The sequence below is a fragment of the Photinus pyralis genome, unplaced genomic scaffold, assembly GCF_008802855.1.
Source record: "Photinus pyralis isolate 1611_PpyrPB1 unplaced genomic scaffold, Ppyr1.3 Ppyr1.4_LG4, whole genome shotgun sequence".
NCBI lineage: Eukaryota > Metazoa > Arthropoda > Insecta > Coleoptera > Lampyridae > Photinus > Photinus pyralis.
Window position 1 is genome coordinate 27468614 of NW_022170511.1, and position 16921 is coordinate 27485534.

A 16921-nucleotide genomic window follows, 5' to 3' on the forward strand; every position below is an offset into this window, starting at 1 on the left:
TGCCAGTGCCGTAGAGAAAATTTAAATCGGGTTTATTCTTTCAAAATAGGTGTAACAAAATGATATGTTCCCGGGCGCCACTAGAGGTAACAACCTCCACATGAAAGTAAATCCTCCTGTGAAAATTACTGGATGTGGATACTGGTGTCCAATTGGCCGCGTATGGTTTTTAGCTATCCGTTAAGGTGGCGGCGTATTCATCCAGATACAGGTGAAAATTAGTGGACGCGAACACCAGAGTCATCTCTTGGGAAGCTGGAACACAATTACCTTACCTCTACCCCAAGCGGATAACGGTATACCTCCACTGAAGCGATGTCATATCGCTGATTTTCAAAATTGTTTGTTAGCAGTTCCATTTTCTTTCGAAATAAGCAAAAATATACGATGCGTTCCATTAAAAAAAATGTCACGTTGTTGAATAGCTCAATAATCCGATGATCAGTTGTTTCTGTTCTGAAGTGACCATTGCAATTCTGCGAATAACTACGCTATTAGGTAATAAGAAATTTAACAAAAGTTTAGTTGGAGCTTGGAGTACGCTGCATATCTATGTAGGCATTGCACTACTTATATGTATTTCAATAATGAATATAGGCAATAAACATATAATTAAAATTCGCACCTCCTATTCAGTGAAAAGAGGCATCCTTTGTCTGATGTAGGTATAATGTAACTTATAAAAATCTAATAAATTAGTACATTATACTTACTTACTTATATCATATAATAATGAATTATAAAGTATTCTTTACTTACATGGACGGAATACTGAAGATGAAGACGAGTTATGCGTACATGTTATAGTTAACATAGTTTTGTGTGCATCTTTAATGAAGAGATGTAGGGATAGGGACAAATTTAATGCATTTGTTTGTTTTAGTGTTTATTTGAAATTGCCAATCATTGTTACCTACTCATACATTTAATCAAAATTCAACGGTATATTCAGTTTAATGACTTTTTGAGCATTAGCAATATACAGGGTGACAATTTGAAAACTTACCACCCCCCATATCTTAGTAAATAAACGAGATATTTAAAAAAATCAAAATCCGTTTCGGTAATTCGGAGGGGGAATCACAATGACATAGTTGGCGACGCACCCCCTCACACCCCCTGCGCCCCAGCCACCCCAACTTTTAAATCTTAAATAGTGACCCCCCATGTGTGATACGTCGTTGGAAAGCTCTGAAAAAATGCTTTCCAACCATACCAAATAGCATTACATTTAGGTTAGTAATTATCGTGCAAATCAAAAAATAAACATGGAAAATCGTATTTAACTTGAACTTCCAAAGCCGACTCGACAGCAACTCATTTTTGATCGCCAGTTATAATCTATTCTCAAACTCTTGTCGAACCTTTCCAATGTTGGTTTTGCAATATTTCGACATTCTTGAATTATTCTCTGTCTTAGTTCGTCTAATGTTCGCCGGTTGCGTTTTAAATACGACAGATTTCAAATGTATCATATTAGTTTATTTTTTGATTTGCACGATAATTACTAACCTAAATGTAATGCTATTTGGTATGGTTGGAAAGCATTTTTTCAGAGCTTTCCAACGACGTATCACACATGGGGGGTCACTATTTAAGATTTAAAAGTTGGGGTGGCTGGGGCGCAGGGGGTTGGAGGGGGTGCGTCGCCAACTATGTCATTGTGATTCCCCCTCCGAATTACCGAAACGGATTTTGATTTTTTTTAATATCTCGTTTATTTACTGAGATATGGGGGGTGGTAAGTTTTCAAATTGTCACCCTGTATGTATTAGCATCAAACAATGGTATTGGTATGGTATTTAATTATTTTTTTCAAATTACCTATTACAAATAGTAATGTTTAAGTAGCTCTATTGAATAAGTAAATAATTACTTATTCAATGGTAATTATACTCATTCAATGGTAGCTCAAAAAACTTTACCATACGATTTACGAATGGCTTTAGTATTTTCGTTAAAAACTTAAACTAAGTAGATAATCTTGCTTCATAAATATGGAAATTGTTATTTAGCTAACAGTTGTGTATGCAACCCATCTTACACTATATATAATTTTTGTTACATCTTATTTGTCTTGATAGGCAATACATTATGCAAATTAGTTACTTTTTTTAGAATCTTGGTTCGATGTTTATGCAAGTGTGCTTTTGAAAGATGAGTAACTAAAGAACTTCGTTGCATCTCCCAATTTAAACAACATAAACAATTCAAAATTAATTTTTCATTTTTTTGGTTTCGCATTTGATAGGGAATAGCTTTTCTTAATAGTTTTAGGTTTATTCTCATTGTATTGCATTGCCATCACTTCAGGATTTTTTAGTTGCTCTTACCTATAGATATTCGATTCAAATGCGATATATGCAATGATCTAAATTTTAAATAGAGGTCCGTGGCTATGTAAGATTTTATGACACGAATTTCGAGACCAGTACTGTGAAGGATTGCCGGACATAATGCCTTTTTATTGTTACTGGGTCAAACTTCAGTTTGGATGCTATTTCATTATTTATACACTCCATTAACATTAACTATTTTAAATGCAATGCAATCTTATACGAGTATACAGTGGATTTTTTTTAAATGCGAACATAGGAGTTTGCATGCAATGTAATTTCCCTATGTTCGATTTTAAAAAAAACACATCAATCTATTGAGTAGTTCAAATGAGTAGTAGATACAATTGACAGCTGTCACATTTTTAAAAATACCGCCGTCCAATTTAATTACGAAATCGGTTATTGCTTAGAATGTCAAGGAGGACACTTCGAACATTTATTGTAATTGTTTTCGGTATTTATTTTCTTATTTTCATCATTTATGTATTGAATAGATCAAATTAGTAGAATACCAGGTGCACATGACCTACAAATAATTGAAGGTTGGTTCACAATGAGTTGTGGTGTCAGTGCGTGGCCTGTGAGGTCAAGTTATCGTAAGTTTCAGAAAAATGTATCCTACAGTTGCTATGGCCTCACATGGCTTCTTTAAAGAAATCTTACCGAGTGCTCTTCATCATAAGGACTATTAGAGTTGCTGTTCATAGTCACACAAGTTGCGCGATTTGGGAATGTGAACCGCGCACACCTCATAGATTGATGTGTTTTTTTAAAAATCGAACATAGGGAAATTACATTGCATGTAAACTCCTATGTTCGCATTTTAAAAAAACTCACTGTATATGAATGCAGTGCAACTCGCCTGATAACATCCTCGGGCACTTGATTATTGAGTTTTTTGCAGCTGAACGTTTCTTCGACACTTTCTTTTGAGATAAGTACATAGCACATGGACTCGAGTATGGAGTAAGAGTTAATAGAAAACAATTCCTGTCATTTATTATCAGGGTACCATAAGGACCAAACTGCAAGTCAACAGCACGAGTCATTTTAATATTTAATCTTTGTTATACGAAAATGCCACGTTTGACTTTTTCACAAATAAAATGAGCAATCAATAAAAAATTTTAATGTGGCGAGCAAGTGTTAGGAGTTATCATGTAAAACAGAAATTAGTGTTCTAATAGTATATTAAGTATGGAGAACGGTAAGGGATTTTTACCGTTCGAAGACAATTGTTTGGAGGAGGAGCGAAGCGACGACTCCAATTATTGTCTGAGAACGGTAACCCTTAACGTTCGACGTGCTTATAACATTTTTTGCGCGATCGAAATTAAAATTATCCAACCAATATAACTATGCACTAAGAAATTAACGAGCAGAATAAATCGAAATGTTCGAAGTGGTCTGGTGTACATCACTAGGCAACCAGTTTAAATGTCAAAATTGAAATTAATAATTTCAGAAAAATGTGCATGTGTCTGATGTAGTTTACTACCTTTGCACTTCCTTTATGACTTTATGAGCGTCTTGCTATAGGAAACAACAGCACAAATTGTACGTTTAATGTACCTAACAATAATTAAAGATTAAATGTAATGTAAGACTGTTGATTTTTAAAAAGGCGTCAGTAAGTATTTTTGCTGTTCTGTTTTTAGATCGGTAAGTAATTTTGGCGTCGTCGTAATCATAGCAACTGGTAAATTCTACGTACTGTCATGGAAACACCCATGGTAAATAGTCAGAAATGACCGATCGCGCAAAAAATCTGTTTATAGCGATAATTTATAGTGTTATAAAAGCAATTTATAACAATCAATTTCTTGGGTAAGGAAATTGTCATAAAAATTTGAAATTCGTCTTGTTTCACCAATTATACAAGGAAGTTGCTCTTCGGTTCAAATCAGATCGGTCTAAACTGATCGGAAACACTTTTGTGATATTTTAAAGATACATTTCGTAATATGGGGTCTAAAAGCGAACTGCTAACAATTATATGTTTGCGTTCTTGCCATATACAGTTATATTCAATCATGTAGAATCAAACATAGGGATTTCATATGTCTACTTTAAAATGATAAAAAGCTTCTGCAGGACGCCTAATTTTATGCAACCAAAATAACTTCTTAAAGCAAATAAAGATCTCGCTGTCATATTAATTATTAATTTGGATATTGTTGCTTTAGCTTCACAGAAAATAAATCTCTTAAGCTCCTTTAACTGTTATCGGCACTATACCAATTGGAAATATCAACTTTTTCTTTAGTTGAATACATCGCACATGAACGGAAAGTAGAATACAGAGAAATCAATGTGATAATATTCAAATTAATTAATATGACAGGCAGATCTTCATTTGTTGTCGGTAGTTATTTTGGTTGCATAAAGTTAGGCGTCCTTCAGAAGACTTGATCATTTAAAAGTAGACATAGAAAGTTCCTATAGGAAATCCCTATGTCTACTTCTACATGAATGTCACTGTATGTAATGTAAAATGCACGAACGAACATTGTGATTTCAAGCAGCGAGAAAAGAAACAACAATGGAAATAGGAATTCTGAAAAAAATTAATTTTTGTGTATTTTGGGTCGTTTGAACAGATATCAACAGGGGCTTAATTAGTAGGACAAACTACAGAAATTTATTTATAAAAGCTTAAATGGGTTTTGCGTGGGCGGTATTTACTATACAAACCCTCTAGAAAAAGTTTAGTTTAGGACGCGTGTGGGTTGTCTTTTACAACAACAAAAATAATGAATGCCGCATTTAGGCCGCCTAAAAGCCAAAAATTTGGCGCCATGTCTGTATGCGCGGGCGTGATTGGTTGGCTTTGGACCTTGGATCATGCACTTGCATAGTCCATCTAAAACGAAAAGTAACTCTTAATTAAAGGCGCATGTACTCGTTGCGGTTGATTATACGTATTAAAAGATTCAAATTGGATTTTGAAATGCTTTTTATGCATGTCAACACTTGGAAGCTTTCCTTTGGAGGAAGGTTTGGATTGTAGGGTGGGTAGTTCATTAAAAAAATATTTTCTTTTTTAAGGGCCCCAAAGCATTAAATTTTTATTGAATGCGGAAGAGAAATTGGTTTGAAATGGTGCAGACATTTAAAATATTACGCATGCTCTTTGGTGAGGACCGAGGAGTCACGTTTAGATATAGATACGCACATTGCACGCATTTGTTTGTTGCTGTGCTTTCATTTGTTGTGTATTGTCGCCATGTTAACTTGTTAGCAGCGCTTTTTTTTATATGTAGTTACCTAGTTTGCGTTCGAAAACCTTAGTTTAGCCGTTTTTATAATATAAACATTCCTTTAAAATTAATTAAGAACAATGGCAGAAAATCCTCGTGGCCGCGGTCGTGGTGCTGCGATCTTGGAAGCCCTGCGAAGGGCCCAAACTGCACAGCCAGCAGAACCTGAACATCAAGTCGACGAACCCTCACCACCCACGCCAACTGCCCCAAGGGGCCGGGCAAACTTACTTCGTCAAAAGTTAAACGAATTAAGGCAAACTGCAACTGTTGGAGAACAGCAGGACGTGTCCTCTTCTAAACCGACTCCAGATGTAGCCGCTATAACAAAATCAATGGAGGCAGTACAAGTAACCGAACCTTGCATATTTCGAGGTGAAAGTGGAACTACCGTTCCTACATCGTGTAATTACATTAGAATAACTACAGAGGAAGAACGAGGTGTTTTCGAATACCACGTTCAATTCAAACCAGATGTGGATGCCAGATATGTACGTAACCATTGTGTGAAAACACATTTCGGACTCGTAAGATTGTTCGATTCAGGGTCAATATTGTATTTACCAATTAAATTACCTGATACACGTACCGAATATCGCTGCACCAATCCTCAAGATAGCTCTACAGAGATTACAATGCAGGTCACATTTGTTAAACGCAAGCTACTAAGCGAATCTCTGCATCTCTTCAACATTTTAATGAAAAAAATTATGTACGAACTACGTCTGACACCAATCGGTCGTAACTTCTTCGACCCACATCATTCGCACTTAATTCCGCAACACAGATTGGAGGTTTTACCTGGTTACGCGGTGGCCGTTGACGAATACGAAGGGGGCGCTATGATCTGTCTGGACACGCAGCATCGAGTAATGAGGACCGAAAATGTTTTGGATTACCTAAAATCGCTAAGGCTGTCAGGCAAAGGGCCGGTTACGACGCTAGCTCGTCAAGCACTACTAGGAACTACCGTCATGACAAAGTGAGTATAGTTAATTTTCTTGTTTTTGATATATTTTATTTATTTATTTAATAAATGGTTGCGAGTGGCATTATGTTTACCTTACAGCATATTTCTTGTGAGAATATAACCGTAATCGGGCTCGAAAAGTGACCAGAAAGTTTGTGACATGACTTTTTTGGATATACATAAAAATTTTTGATCTAATAATAATATAATAAATAACAATATAAATAATAAAAACAAAAATGTAATAATACGCTTGCGTTGAAATAACGTTATTCTTTTGTTAGATATGTCAAGGCAATTTATTGTATCAAAAATCATTAAAAATATTTAAGTAAACAAACATAAAATGTGCATGTGGTTGTGGTATACAAAAACACACCTGCGCATGCGCGATTCTGCCCTTTTATGTCTTAAGAATATGTGTGCCGGAAATCATCAAAATTGTGCTTGATTCGGATTCCTGGTGCTTCAAAACATGTATTTATGTTAAAAAAGTGGGGGGCCATTTTTTACCCCTCACTAACGTGCAGGTGGTAAAAAATGAAATAAAATGATTCATTATTTACAAAACATGCTGTGTGCTGTCAAGATGCGTGGCGTCTATTTATGTGCCAATTTGTACCAGAATTTTTTACTGTGGTGCCTTCGTTAAGTATACTATTGTCATGTTTAAACTATTACATGAAATTTGTTTCAGGTACAACAACAAAACATATAGAATTGATGAAATTCAATTCGATATGACCCCCATGTCTACATTTGAAACACGAGATAACCGCCATATAACCTACGTTCAGTATTACCAAACTCAGTATAACATCCGAATTACAGACCTCAAGCAACCCCTGTTACTGAATCGGAAAACCAAAAAGACTGCGCAATCGGAAGAAGTAGACCAGTTCATTTGTTTAGTACCTGAATTATGTAACCTAACTGGTCTAACAGATGAAATGCGGGCCGATTTTAAGGTCATGAAAGATGTTGCAATGTACACAAGGGTCACTCCAACACAAAGGCTACGGGCTTTAAGAGCATTCTTAGATAACATCGAAAACACTCCCTCCGCCAAACAGATTTTATCTAATTGGGGGATGCACATTGAAAATGCAACCATAGATCTATTAGCCAGAGTTTTATCACCAGAAGTGATTCTTTTTGGTGGTGGCATAAAAAGTACTGCCAACAATGCGGACTGGAATAGCCTTGTTTGTAAAAACCAGGTCTTGGGACCCATGGATTTAGAGGCGTGGTATTTATTTTATACAGTCAGAGATCAACAAGCCGCATCCAATTTTGCAAACACCATCGTTCGTCTTGGGGACGCTATGGGTATGCGCATAGCCAAACCGCGATTGCAGCAGCTCGCCGACGATCGTACCGACACATACGCCACAACCATACAAAAAGTGGCTAACAGCGAGGCGCAAATGCTCGTTTTTATTTGCCCGAGCACCAGAGAGGACCGCTACTCTGTAATTAAGCGATTGTGTTGTGCAGACATGCCAATACCCACTCAGGTCGTTCTTTCGCGAACATTGTCAAACAGCGCCAAAGTTCGTGGGATCATCCAGAAGATAGCGTTGCAGATGAACTGCAAGCTCGGCGGTACTTTGTGGGCTTTGAGATTCCCCGTGAAAAATTGGATGATTTGTGGCATAGATGTTTACCACAGTCCGGGAGTTAAGCAATCAGTATGTGCCTTCGTATCAAGCTTGAATGACGACATTACCCGCTGGTAAGTTTGGAATCTTTGTATATTACATCTTGTTGTTTGAATGATATCTTTATGCACATAGTCCTTCTTTTACGGTTTTACTTATTTTTTGTTTAGATTTTTGCCACATGATAGATAGACAATCAAGTACAAGGTCCTGCAGAGAACTGTCTGTTTTGTTGTGGTCTGAACTGAAGATTTTTTGGTTTTGGTTTTTGGTCTATTAAATTTTTAATAAATATACAGGGCGTTTCAGTGAAAATTTACCAAATTTGTTTTTTTTTCTAATTTTGCAATATTCATTTGTTGTTTTTTTACATGGCGATTTTTATAAACCCCACAACTTTCGTATTTAAAGTTTTTGTTTATCTCTTATGTTCTGCCCAAATATACGGAGTAACCTTGTACATGTTGTATTACATTTTGGTGTAGTAGCCGTTGACAAAATGTCAAAATAATTCATCGATAGTTCCTGTAAATGACTTACCTAATAAAGAATCATATTGTGCCATACATCATTGTATTCATAATAAAAAATGCTACTCAACACAGAATGTACATTTTTCTGGTCCATATAAAAATATGATTGATTTTGTTTTTTTTAAATATCTTCGGAACTGATTGGAATTTCCAAATTTTTAAAAGATCATTTTAGTAAGCCCTAAAATACACCACTTTTTTCTAATTGAACTGACTGTCTATCTCTTATTGTTTCCGATTTCCCCATGCCGTTCATTGTTATCTTAGACACACTGCATACTGTATAATCTAATCATTAGCGTTTTCCATTTCAGGTTTAGCACGGTTGTATTCCAAGACAGAGAATTGGGCGATCAGCATAAAACAGCCTTTATAAAAGCCCTTGAAAGGTACAGGCAAATGAACGGAGTGTTTCCCACCAACGTTGTCATCTTCCGAGATGGCGTCGGCGATGGACAACTGAAACATTGCAAAAATTATGAAGTTGCGCAGTTTCAGCAGTGTTTGAATGATTACTCCATAAGTAACGTGAAATTGACCATGGTAGTGGTTCAAAAACGTATCAATACTCGAATATTCTTGAAGAAGGATCGCGAATTTGATAATCCAGTGCCTGGTACCGTCATGGATAATACGATAACGAGATTCAGTTGGTAAGTGTCGGTAGTATTTTATCGTCAGCTTGAAATGTCTTTCTATGGTCAATTATTCACAATGTTTTTTTTTTTGTAGGTACGACTTTTTCTTAGTTGCACAGCATGTGAGACAGGGCACTGTTACACCAACACATTATGTAGTGGTGCACGATGATGCTGAACTAAAACCAGACCATGTGCAAAAACTAACATACAAACTGTGCCACTTGTATTACAACTGGCCGGGAACAATCAGGGTACCTGCACCCTGTCAGTATGCGCATAAACTTGCGTACCTTGTGGGACAACATATTAGACGCGAGCCGTCTGTGAAACTTGCAGACGCTCTTTACTACCTCTAACTTTTGTTTACTTTTATGACCTCAGTTTTTGTAGTTTGTTCATTTTGTTTGTTTTTTTTAATGAAAAAAAAAGTGATTCCGTTTGTAAAAAGTGTTTGTTTATGCAAAATAATGAATCTAGATTAAGTAATGGTTTATTTTTATACCTCGTTGTATCTACATGTTCGTAGACTACTATCTGTGAAATAAGTTTGTTCTCATCCGATAACGAATAATGAAGGTACTTAAGTACTATCATAGTTTTTATTTCTTACCAATAAACTACTCGTTTGATTATCTCTTCTATTTCTTACTACTACAGGTAAAAATTTTAATAAATCGGTTGCCAAATTCTTGACAACAGCTTCCTAGCTCAAAGCAAATATTTAAAAAAGTTTTTGACAGTCTTACATCCTTTATGACTAATATACACTGTCAAAAGTCTGTATGTTCTGTTTTATTACTAAACACTTATCAAATTCCCCCATTTTTGTTGACCTCTTAATTCGATGTCATTTGGATGTTTATCTTCAACGATTATTAATTACGGTCAATTTTTTTTTGGTACATAATTGAAAATTGCTTTGTTTTGGATTCCTTCTATGCTGCGACGTTTCGTTTTTGAGAAACCATCAACTTCATATTTTTATATGGACCGGAAAAAAATACATAATGGAGTAGCATTTTTTATTACGAATACAATTATATATGGTACAATATGTCATTGAGAAGAACAAATTATTTTGACATTTTGTTAACGCCTACTAGACCAAAATGTTCAAAATTTAGTAACAAGCCATTTTTCTGAGCTAAATAATAAATAATATTTAACATTTTACTGTAGTAGGCGTTGACAAAATATCAAAATAATTCATTGAAGGTGACAAAGAATCTTATTGTGCCATACATCGTTGTTGATCGTTTCTCAAAGACGCCAATTGTACAGCTTAAAAAGTTCCTATGAGGAAATGTTATTTGTTTTTTGATATCTGATATGATTAATTTCATTTTTTTTCTGAACTGATCGGAATTTACAAATCTTTGAAATCATCATTTGACTTGCTTGCTTTTCCTTCATATATTGGACACACTGTATATATTACATTACCATAAGGACGCAAAAGGGGGGAAGGACAGAGATGAAGGTAATATCACTTTGTAACGACCCAGCTATTCACAGTCACAGGTACGTACAGTATTAACATTCTGGAATAACATTTGTTTAAATAACCTGAATTTTTTTCCTAATACACTAATGTAAAAAGAAATTTCTTCATGGGCAATTTTGCGCCTTCCCGGTAGCTGCGCCCTTGGCGGGCGCCCATCTCGCGACCGCCTAGAGACGGCACTACAGCATGTCTATACATACAGGGTGGTGACTTGCGTAACGCATCATAGGCATTTCAATGTAAAATTCATAACATGCGATTTTTTCTACAAAAAACTTTAATACATTTTTGCTCTAAAATAATTTGGGGAGCCAATAATTGCATGTTATGAATTTTTCATTGAAATCCCTATGATGCGTTACGCAAGGTCACCACCCTGTATATATTTTTGATAATATTATATTACATTACAATTTCACATTTCATTTGCCACTGTACTACTAATTGAGCATGGGAAATGGTCATGTGTTGTATTTCTGGAGTGAGCGATCAGTAGCCTTGTGCCAAGTAATGGCAATATACAAAGTAGTCCTTATTTGGACCACTGGTTACCAGGGCTGGCCCATTACATTTAGGGTACGGTTTTCTGACAGGGCTTTTACATGAAAATGGTTCAAATCGTTCAGAAACGACCGCATGAGACGTGTGATTGTCGCTGTGTCAGAACGCAGCCTTAGAGTTATATTGCCAACAATGGCCCTTAAATAAATGTTAACTGGGTAAGTTTGTCTTGAGTAATGGATCAATAATGGAGTACCGACCAAAATACAATGTTACAAAAAACAATACATGTAAATCAATGTAGCCATATAAGTTTACTTTTTCAATCACTTTTCAATTTTTATTATAAATAATGCATTGCGTAACAAACGTCCATTAAAAGTTAACAGGGTTAATCGCTGTAGGAAATCACTTTTACTTAAGGTACAAAAAATTGATAAACAAAACTAACACTATTCTTCGTGAATGTTGAATAATTTCGCTACTTCATTTAAGTCGTCGTATTTACGTTCATCTTTTAGAACTTGCCGCGCAATATTCATTCTATTAAATACATTCCATAGCAAAATTCCCACTACTATATCATCACGAAGGTAGAATATAACGCCTTTACCAAAATCTTCTCCTTCGTGATGAAGACCCTGTTCTTTTTTTATTTTTTCAATTAGTTTCATTTGTTCAGGATCAGCTTTATAATGTGGTTCACATTCTGCTGATACCAACTGAAATGGATATAAAGATTAATATCGTTTAACACACATTTGCGATCAATACTTCTGTTTCTGAACGTATTCCTTCATCTGTCGCTGCAACAACAGCCCCTGGACTATCTTTTGAGGTGGCCTTTGCAAATACCCCCACTGTTGGTAATGTAGAATCGACAATACCAATAGCTTCATAACCAACTTCGGGTCCCAAATCAGACCAAAACATACTCTGATGCCAGTAAGGTTTACTTGCACCCGCCATATTTTCCCCAGCCAAACGACCCGAAACAACTGCATGATCATGATGTTCCACTCGACGTCTCCCCAATTTTGTATCATAGAAACACGAACAATCGCCCGCCTTAAAACACACCATTAGAAAACAACTACAATCACAATCACTCACAATGTATAAGTGAGATCTCGCCTGTAATTCTGTATTCACTAAGTAACCTCCCAGCTCGGGATCAACTTCCAATTCCGATTTTTCGGCAAGAGTCGTGTTAGGAACAACACCTATTGCTACCACAACGTGGTCCGCCAGTACCGAAGAACCATTACTCAAATTAATTTCTACTTGGTCATCCTGTAACTTGACACCCGTAACTTCAGCATAAGGCATCACCTGAAAATGATTCTTGTTTATCAACTTTACAAAAGTTTGCGACTTATTACATTCACTCCTTCCTTCTTCACTTTTTCGGTAGTCCATAAACTGAGGTACTCCGGGAGAATTTTGCCCATATTGCCTCCTTCTTTAAAAATTTGCGTTACATGCAAATTATCCTTCCCTAGAACAACAAAAGCGAAATAAAGAACTTTGGATAATAGTGATTTTTAGCCATTTACAAAGACCCGACAGTGCACAGTCATGTAAAATTTCTATAAGGACTAACGCCACCTGCTCAAAAACTTGATTAGGCACGAGACGTTAAATAACATTAGGTTGGACTTCTACTTATGTTTTTTCCATACTCCATACAAAATCATATTTGTCATACTATAAAGGGTGTTTTTTTGGGAGATTTAGTTAACGTTTCTGGGAAAGTAAAGTATTTTCAAAATGGCCGCACTTCCGGAAACACCAGAAGTAGATAGTAACTTCGTTATTTTAAATGGCAATCTCTTTTGTTTATTGCATTTTTGGATTCCACATGAAATTTCAGTGTAACTCCTAAGTACAAATTTTCAAAAACCTACCTATTTTACTTTCCCATCTCAGAAAACTTTAACTAAAGCTCCTAAAAAAACACCCTGTATACTCTACTTTTTTATTAAAAAGATATAAAAAATACATTTCTTTAAAAACCAGGGGGAATCCAAATGACTTATTCATTAAACTACCCCCACCACCTCCTTGAGCACAACCTATACTGATGTAAAAATCTTAAATTAAAACACCACACCTCTTATTAAACATGTTTTTCACTAGCAGTGTTGAATTTTATTGTTCCTGCTTTATACATTTCATTAAAGGCGAAAGGCGCATCTTTATATAATGAGACAGGTTACGTCCTGGCGAAAATAACAGGCGCCCGAGCTCTACCCCTATACTTCGTACCATGAGCCCTTAGTGCGAATGACGTAAAAATCCCATATGACGTCCATTTAAAATAAGGTAGTTGAAGCCAATGTCTTGAAAACCGCCATTTTGAAAAAAATTGTCTACGTCCATTGAATTTTGCAACTTTTATTTGAAACTTTTTTCGATAGCTCTCTTTGTTACTAAAATATTTTAACTTTTTTAAAATGGCGATTTTCACTTTTTTCCAATTATCTATAAAAAGATCTATTTTTTCCCAAATATCGCATTGGAATATCCATCAGCATCAAAAACTACGCAACTTTGCCAATTTAACCAAATCTGTAAGTATAATAATAACAATTGTCGTGATATTCTACTCAATTTGAGACACCCTGTATAAATGAACGAGTTACAACTTGAAGTGTGGGCATTTGTGCCACACCTCTTACACCCCCACATAAGGCATGCACTTTGAATTGCTGCGGGAAGGGTGGCCAGCGTCATTACCTACCTAACTACTTTGAGGATCTGTGATTTTGTGACATGGCAAAAAATCTGGTCTTGATGCAACCCTACCTGTATATTGTGCACGTGGTTTTTTTGCACAAGGAGTTGACTTGATCCTGTATCTACTAAAATCATACCTTTCCTTGCCAATGCACATGCAAGTTCGCTTCCTAAAAATCCCCCTCCAATGATGACAAGAGAATTAGAATTGTGAAAGACATGATGCAAAGCTTGGAAATCATGTATTTCTCTAAATACTGTGACCTTCTCTTTCACTGCTGGTGGCGCATTCTCAAAAATATCCAAATTCTTAGGGGTTGAACCTGAAAAAAAACACTGTAAATGCAGCTCACATTCAACAATACCGTACCTGTAGCAATAAGACATTTGTCATAGGATATTTCATAACCGTCCTCTAAGAAAACCTTCTTGCCAACCACATCAAGATGGGTCACAACCCACCCTTTAGCAACAGCAACACCACCTTTCGGATTACTCATCAAGTTCTTGCAAGACTCATAGAAGTCGTCGGGTTCGTAATATAAACTGCGAAAAATCGAAATTAATATGCATTTACCTTGCTTAGACCAAATACCTGCGCTCCGTGCCATTCCACTGCTTAAACTTTAAATCGCGAACAGCCGACTCATCTGGACTAAACCACAACTCCTTGGAAAGTGGCGGCCTCATATGAGGAAAATTGTCTTCGTTCGAGATTACTAAAATCTGCACAAAACTATTACAATACACTCATAATTGCTAATATTACTTTTGCATCTGGTTCTGCGGACTTAATCGCACGAAAAGCGGAAAATGAAGCTGTACCACCCCCAATCAACAAATAAGGAACCTCGTTCGGAATTTCACTCGATTTAGATGGAATTTTTGAAACTTGTTTAACTAAAACAAAGCGATACAGTGACTTTGACTATTAGCGACGGTATACTTTTTCGTTTGCTTTTCTGTTGAACTGGTTCAGAGTGAGACGAACCCTTATAAACCTAAGACACAATCTATAATTCGCATTTATTGTTTTTGACCACTTACAGTTGCTACTGAAACTAACAATACAATTGCTCCGAAAATAAGTACTTTGAGGTAAGATTTCTTCTGTTGGCCTTCATGTTCCTTATAAGAACATTGCGGTTTAGGTAAACTATCCATTGCGTTAGTCGACGGACAATCATTATAAACAGGTAGAGGCTGCAAACAGGCAAATTTAAGCAAACACTGTGTCATTAAATGTGCTTACTTTGTGTCCAGGCGGGTTGCAATCTACAGGTTTTCGCTGGCAAAACTCGCCTTGGTCAGGAGGCACACATTCGCTACCTTCCGATTTTGGAGGCGTCTTGCAATCCTTTTTTGAATAAAATCTTTGCACAGTTGTTAATCGATGCCATCCTGTACCAAAGATTAAGAGATGCATATTTTTAAATCATATGTAATAGCGCTTACCTTCTAACAACTCTAGTCTTTGTGCGCTATGAGTTATACAATTGGCGACTTTGAAAATTCTGAACATTTCGTCCCAATTTTGTAAGAGAGTACTTTTTTTACAATTTACCTGTTAGGCTGTTATTCAAATTTGAGTTTTAAGGGATGTACTGTCATATTATTATTTATCACATACTTTGCGATTTGAAAACAACAAATTTGAGGTAACTTTGGTTCCAATTTTATAAACAAACTGTCAAATGTCTTTGTTTTATTTGGTCGAGGATTACGATTCAATAAGTAAGTATTTCAATTGTAATTTGGTTTAAATAAAATGCAATTAAATGCTTGTTGTTTAAAATAACCGGAAAATGTTTGAGAAAAGTGAGGTTAACTTACCTAATCATTCCACACTTTACAGCGTTGTCATATGTGTATCGACCTTTGCAATTTTTATCCAGAGTTGCAAAACTTTTAATTATAGGTAACGGGCGATCAAAAATGAGCTGCTGCGAGTCGCCTTTGGAAGTTAAAAGTTAAATACGAATTCCCATGTAAACAAAAATTCCAAAGGTGACTCGACAGCAACTCATTTTTGATCGCATAGTATACACCATATATGATATATAAGCATTGTATAGGTATACCATTGATTAGTTTTCTAACTCAATGTGGTATACACTCAGCCCCAGTTGCACCAAGAAAATTAAGCCTTGTTTATGCCGAACTTAAAATCTATGGCAACGATTATTAAGACAATCGTTGCTATGGTATTTAAGTAATGCTTAACTAAGGGATACTTAATTTTGACGGTGCAATTGGCCCTTAGAACAAAGAATTTACTCTTTGCTTAGAGGTACATATACAGGGTGTCCCTAAAAGGTCTGTACAACGCGCTACCAGGGGTTCTTGGTATCAAAATAGAACGATTTAACCCAACTTACCTCTATCCAAAAGTGCCTCGGTAAGGCGCTATCTACCGCCAAAGATTTTTTAAAAAAATCGCATGTATGGTGCATGCCATTCATCATGCCTAAATTTTTTTTTTTTCGTAAACCATCACAGATAGCAATATTCATCAAGAGACAAAAAATGCTTGCAAGTAAACTGTCTATCAGTGTCTAAAAATTCAGAACCGTCAAAATAGTAGTTAAAAAGTTTTAGACCTCTTCAGATGTGGATGGTCAGCATTTTACCACCTACATAGCAACTACAATCAAAACGATGATATCACAAAGACCCTTTTTACATTAGACATTCACATCCCGAATTTCATTTTAATCGGCAAAACCATTTTCCGATAAAATAAAAATAACGATTTTTTTTTAAATCTTTGGCG

At 35.9% G+C, this 16921-nt stretch overlaps 2 protein-coding genes across 2 annotated transcripts; one reads left to right on the forward strand and one right to left on the reverse strand.

Moving 5' to 3' along the window:
• Positions 1-5526: 5526 nt before the first annotated feature.
• LOC116168326 (piwi-like protein Ago3) lies at positions 5527-9994 on the forward strand. Its single transcript, XM_031484096.1, has 4 exons — positions 5527-6581; positions 7267-8304; positions 9078-9416; positions 9496-9994. The coding sequence occupies exons 1-4, from the start codon at positions 5680-5682 to the stop codon at positions 9758-9760; spliced, it is 2544 nt and encodes an 847-aa protein (XP_031339956.1). The 5' UTR covers positions 5527-5679; the 3' UTR covers positions 9761-9994.
• A 1728-nt stretch (positions 9995-11722) lies between these two features.
• LOC116168983 (apoptosis-inducing factor 1, mitochondrial) lies at positions 11723-15973 on the reverse strand. Its single transcript, XM_031485015.1, has 12 exons — positions 15604-15973; positions 15401-15549; positions 15196-15351; positions 15095-15149; positions 14918-15048; positions 14744-14874; positions 14519-14694; positions 14286-14471; positions 12792-12907; positions 12523-12741; positions 12184-12477; positions 11723-12131 (listed from the first exon to the last, which is right to left on the reverse strand). Exons 1-12 carry the CDS (start codon positions 15668-15670, stop codon positions 11862-11864), a joined length of 1950 nt encoding a protein of 649 aa, XP_031340875.1. The 5' UTR covers positions 15671-15973; the 3' UTR covers positions 11723-11861.
• Between the last annotated feature and the right edge of the window lie 948 nt (positions 15974-16921).

Bases quoted from the DNA above. Each gene is read 5' to 3' on its own strand.
- LOC116168326 (XM_031484096.1), top strand. From the start codon at position 5,680: ATGGCAGAAAATCCTCGTGGCCGCGGTCGTGGTGCTGCGATCTTGGAA. The intron at 8,305-9,077 runs GTAAGTTTGGAA...TTTCCATTTCAG, and splicing joins AATGACGACATTACCCGCTG to GTTTAGCACGGTTGTATTCC. The intron at 9,417-9,495 runs GTAAGTGTCGGT...TTTTTTTTGTAG, and splicing joins ACGATAACGAGATTCAGTTG to GTACGACTTTTTCTTAGTTG.
- LOC116168983 (XM_031485015.1), bottom strand. From the start codon at position 15,670: ATGTTCAGAATTTTCAAAGTCGCCAATTGTATAACTCATAGCGCACAA. The intron at 12,908-14,285 runs GTATGATTTTAG...TTGTTGTTCTAG, and splicing joins ATGTGCATTGGCAAGGAAAG to GGAAGGATAATTTGCATGTA. The intron at 12,132-12,183 runs GTATTGATCGCA...TATCCATTTCAG, and splicing joins GAATACGTTCAGAAACAGAA to TTGGTATCAGCAGAATGTGA.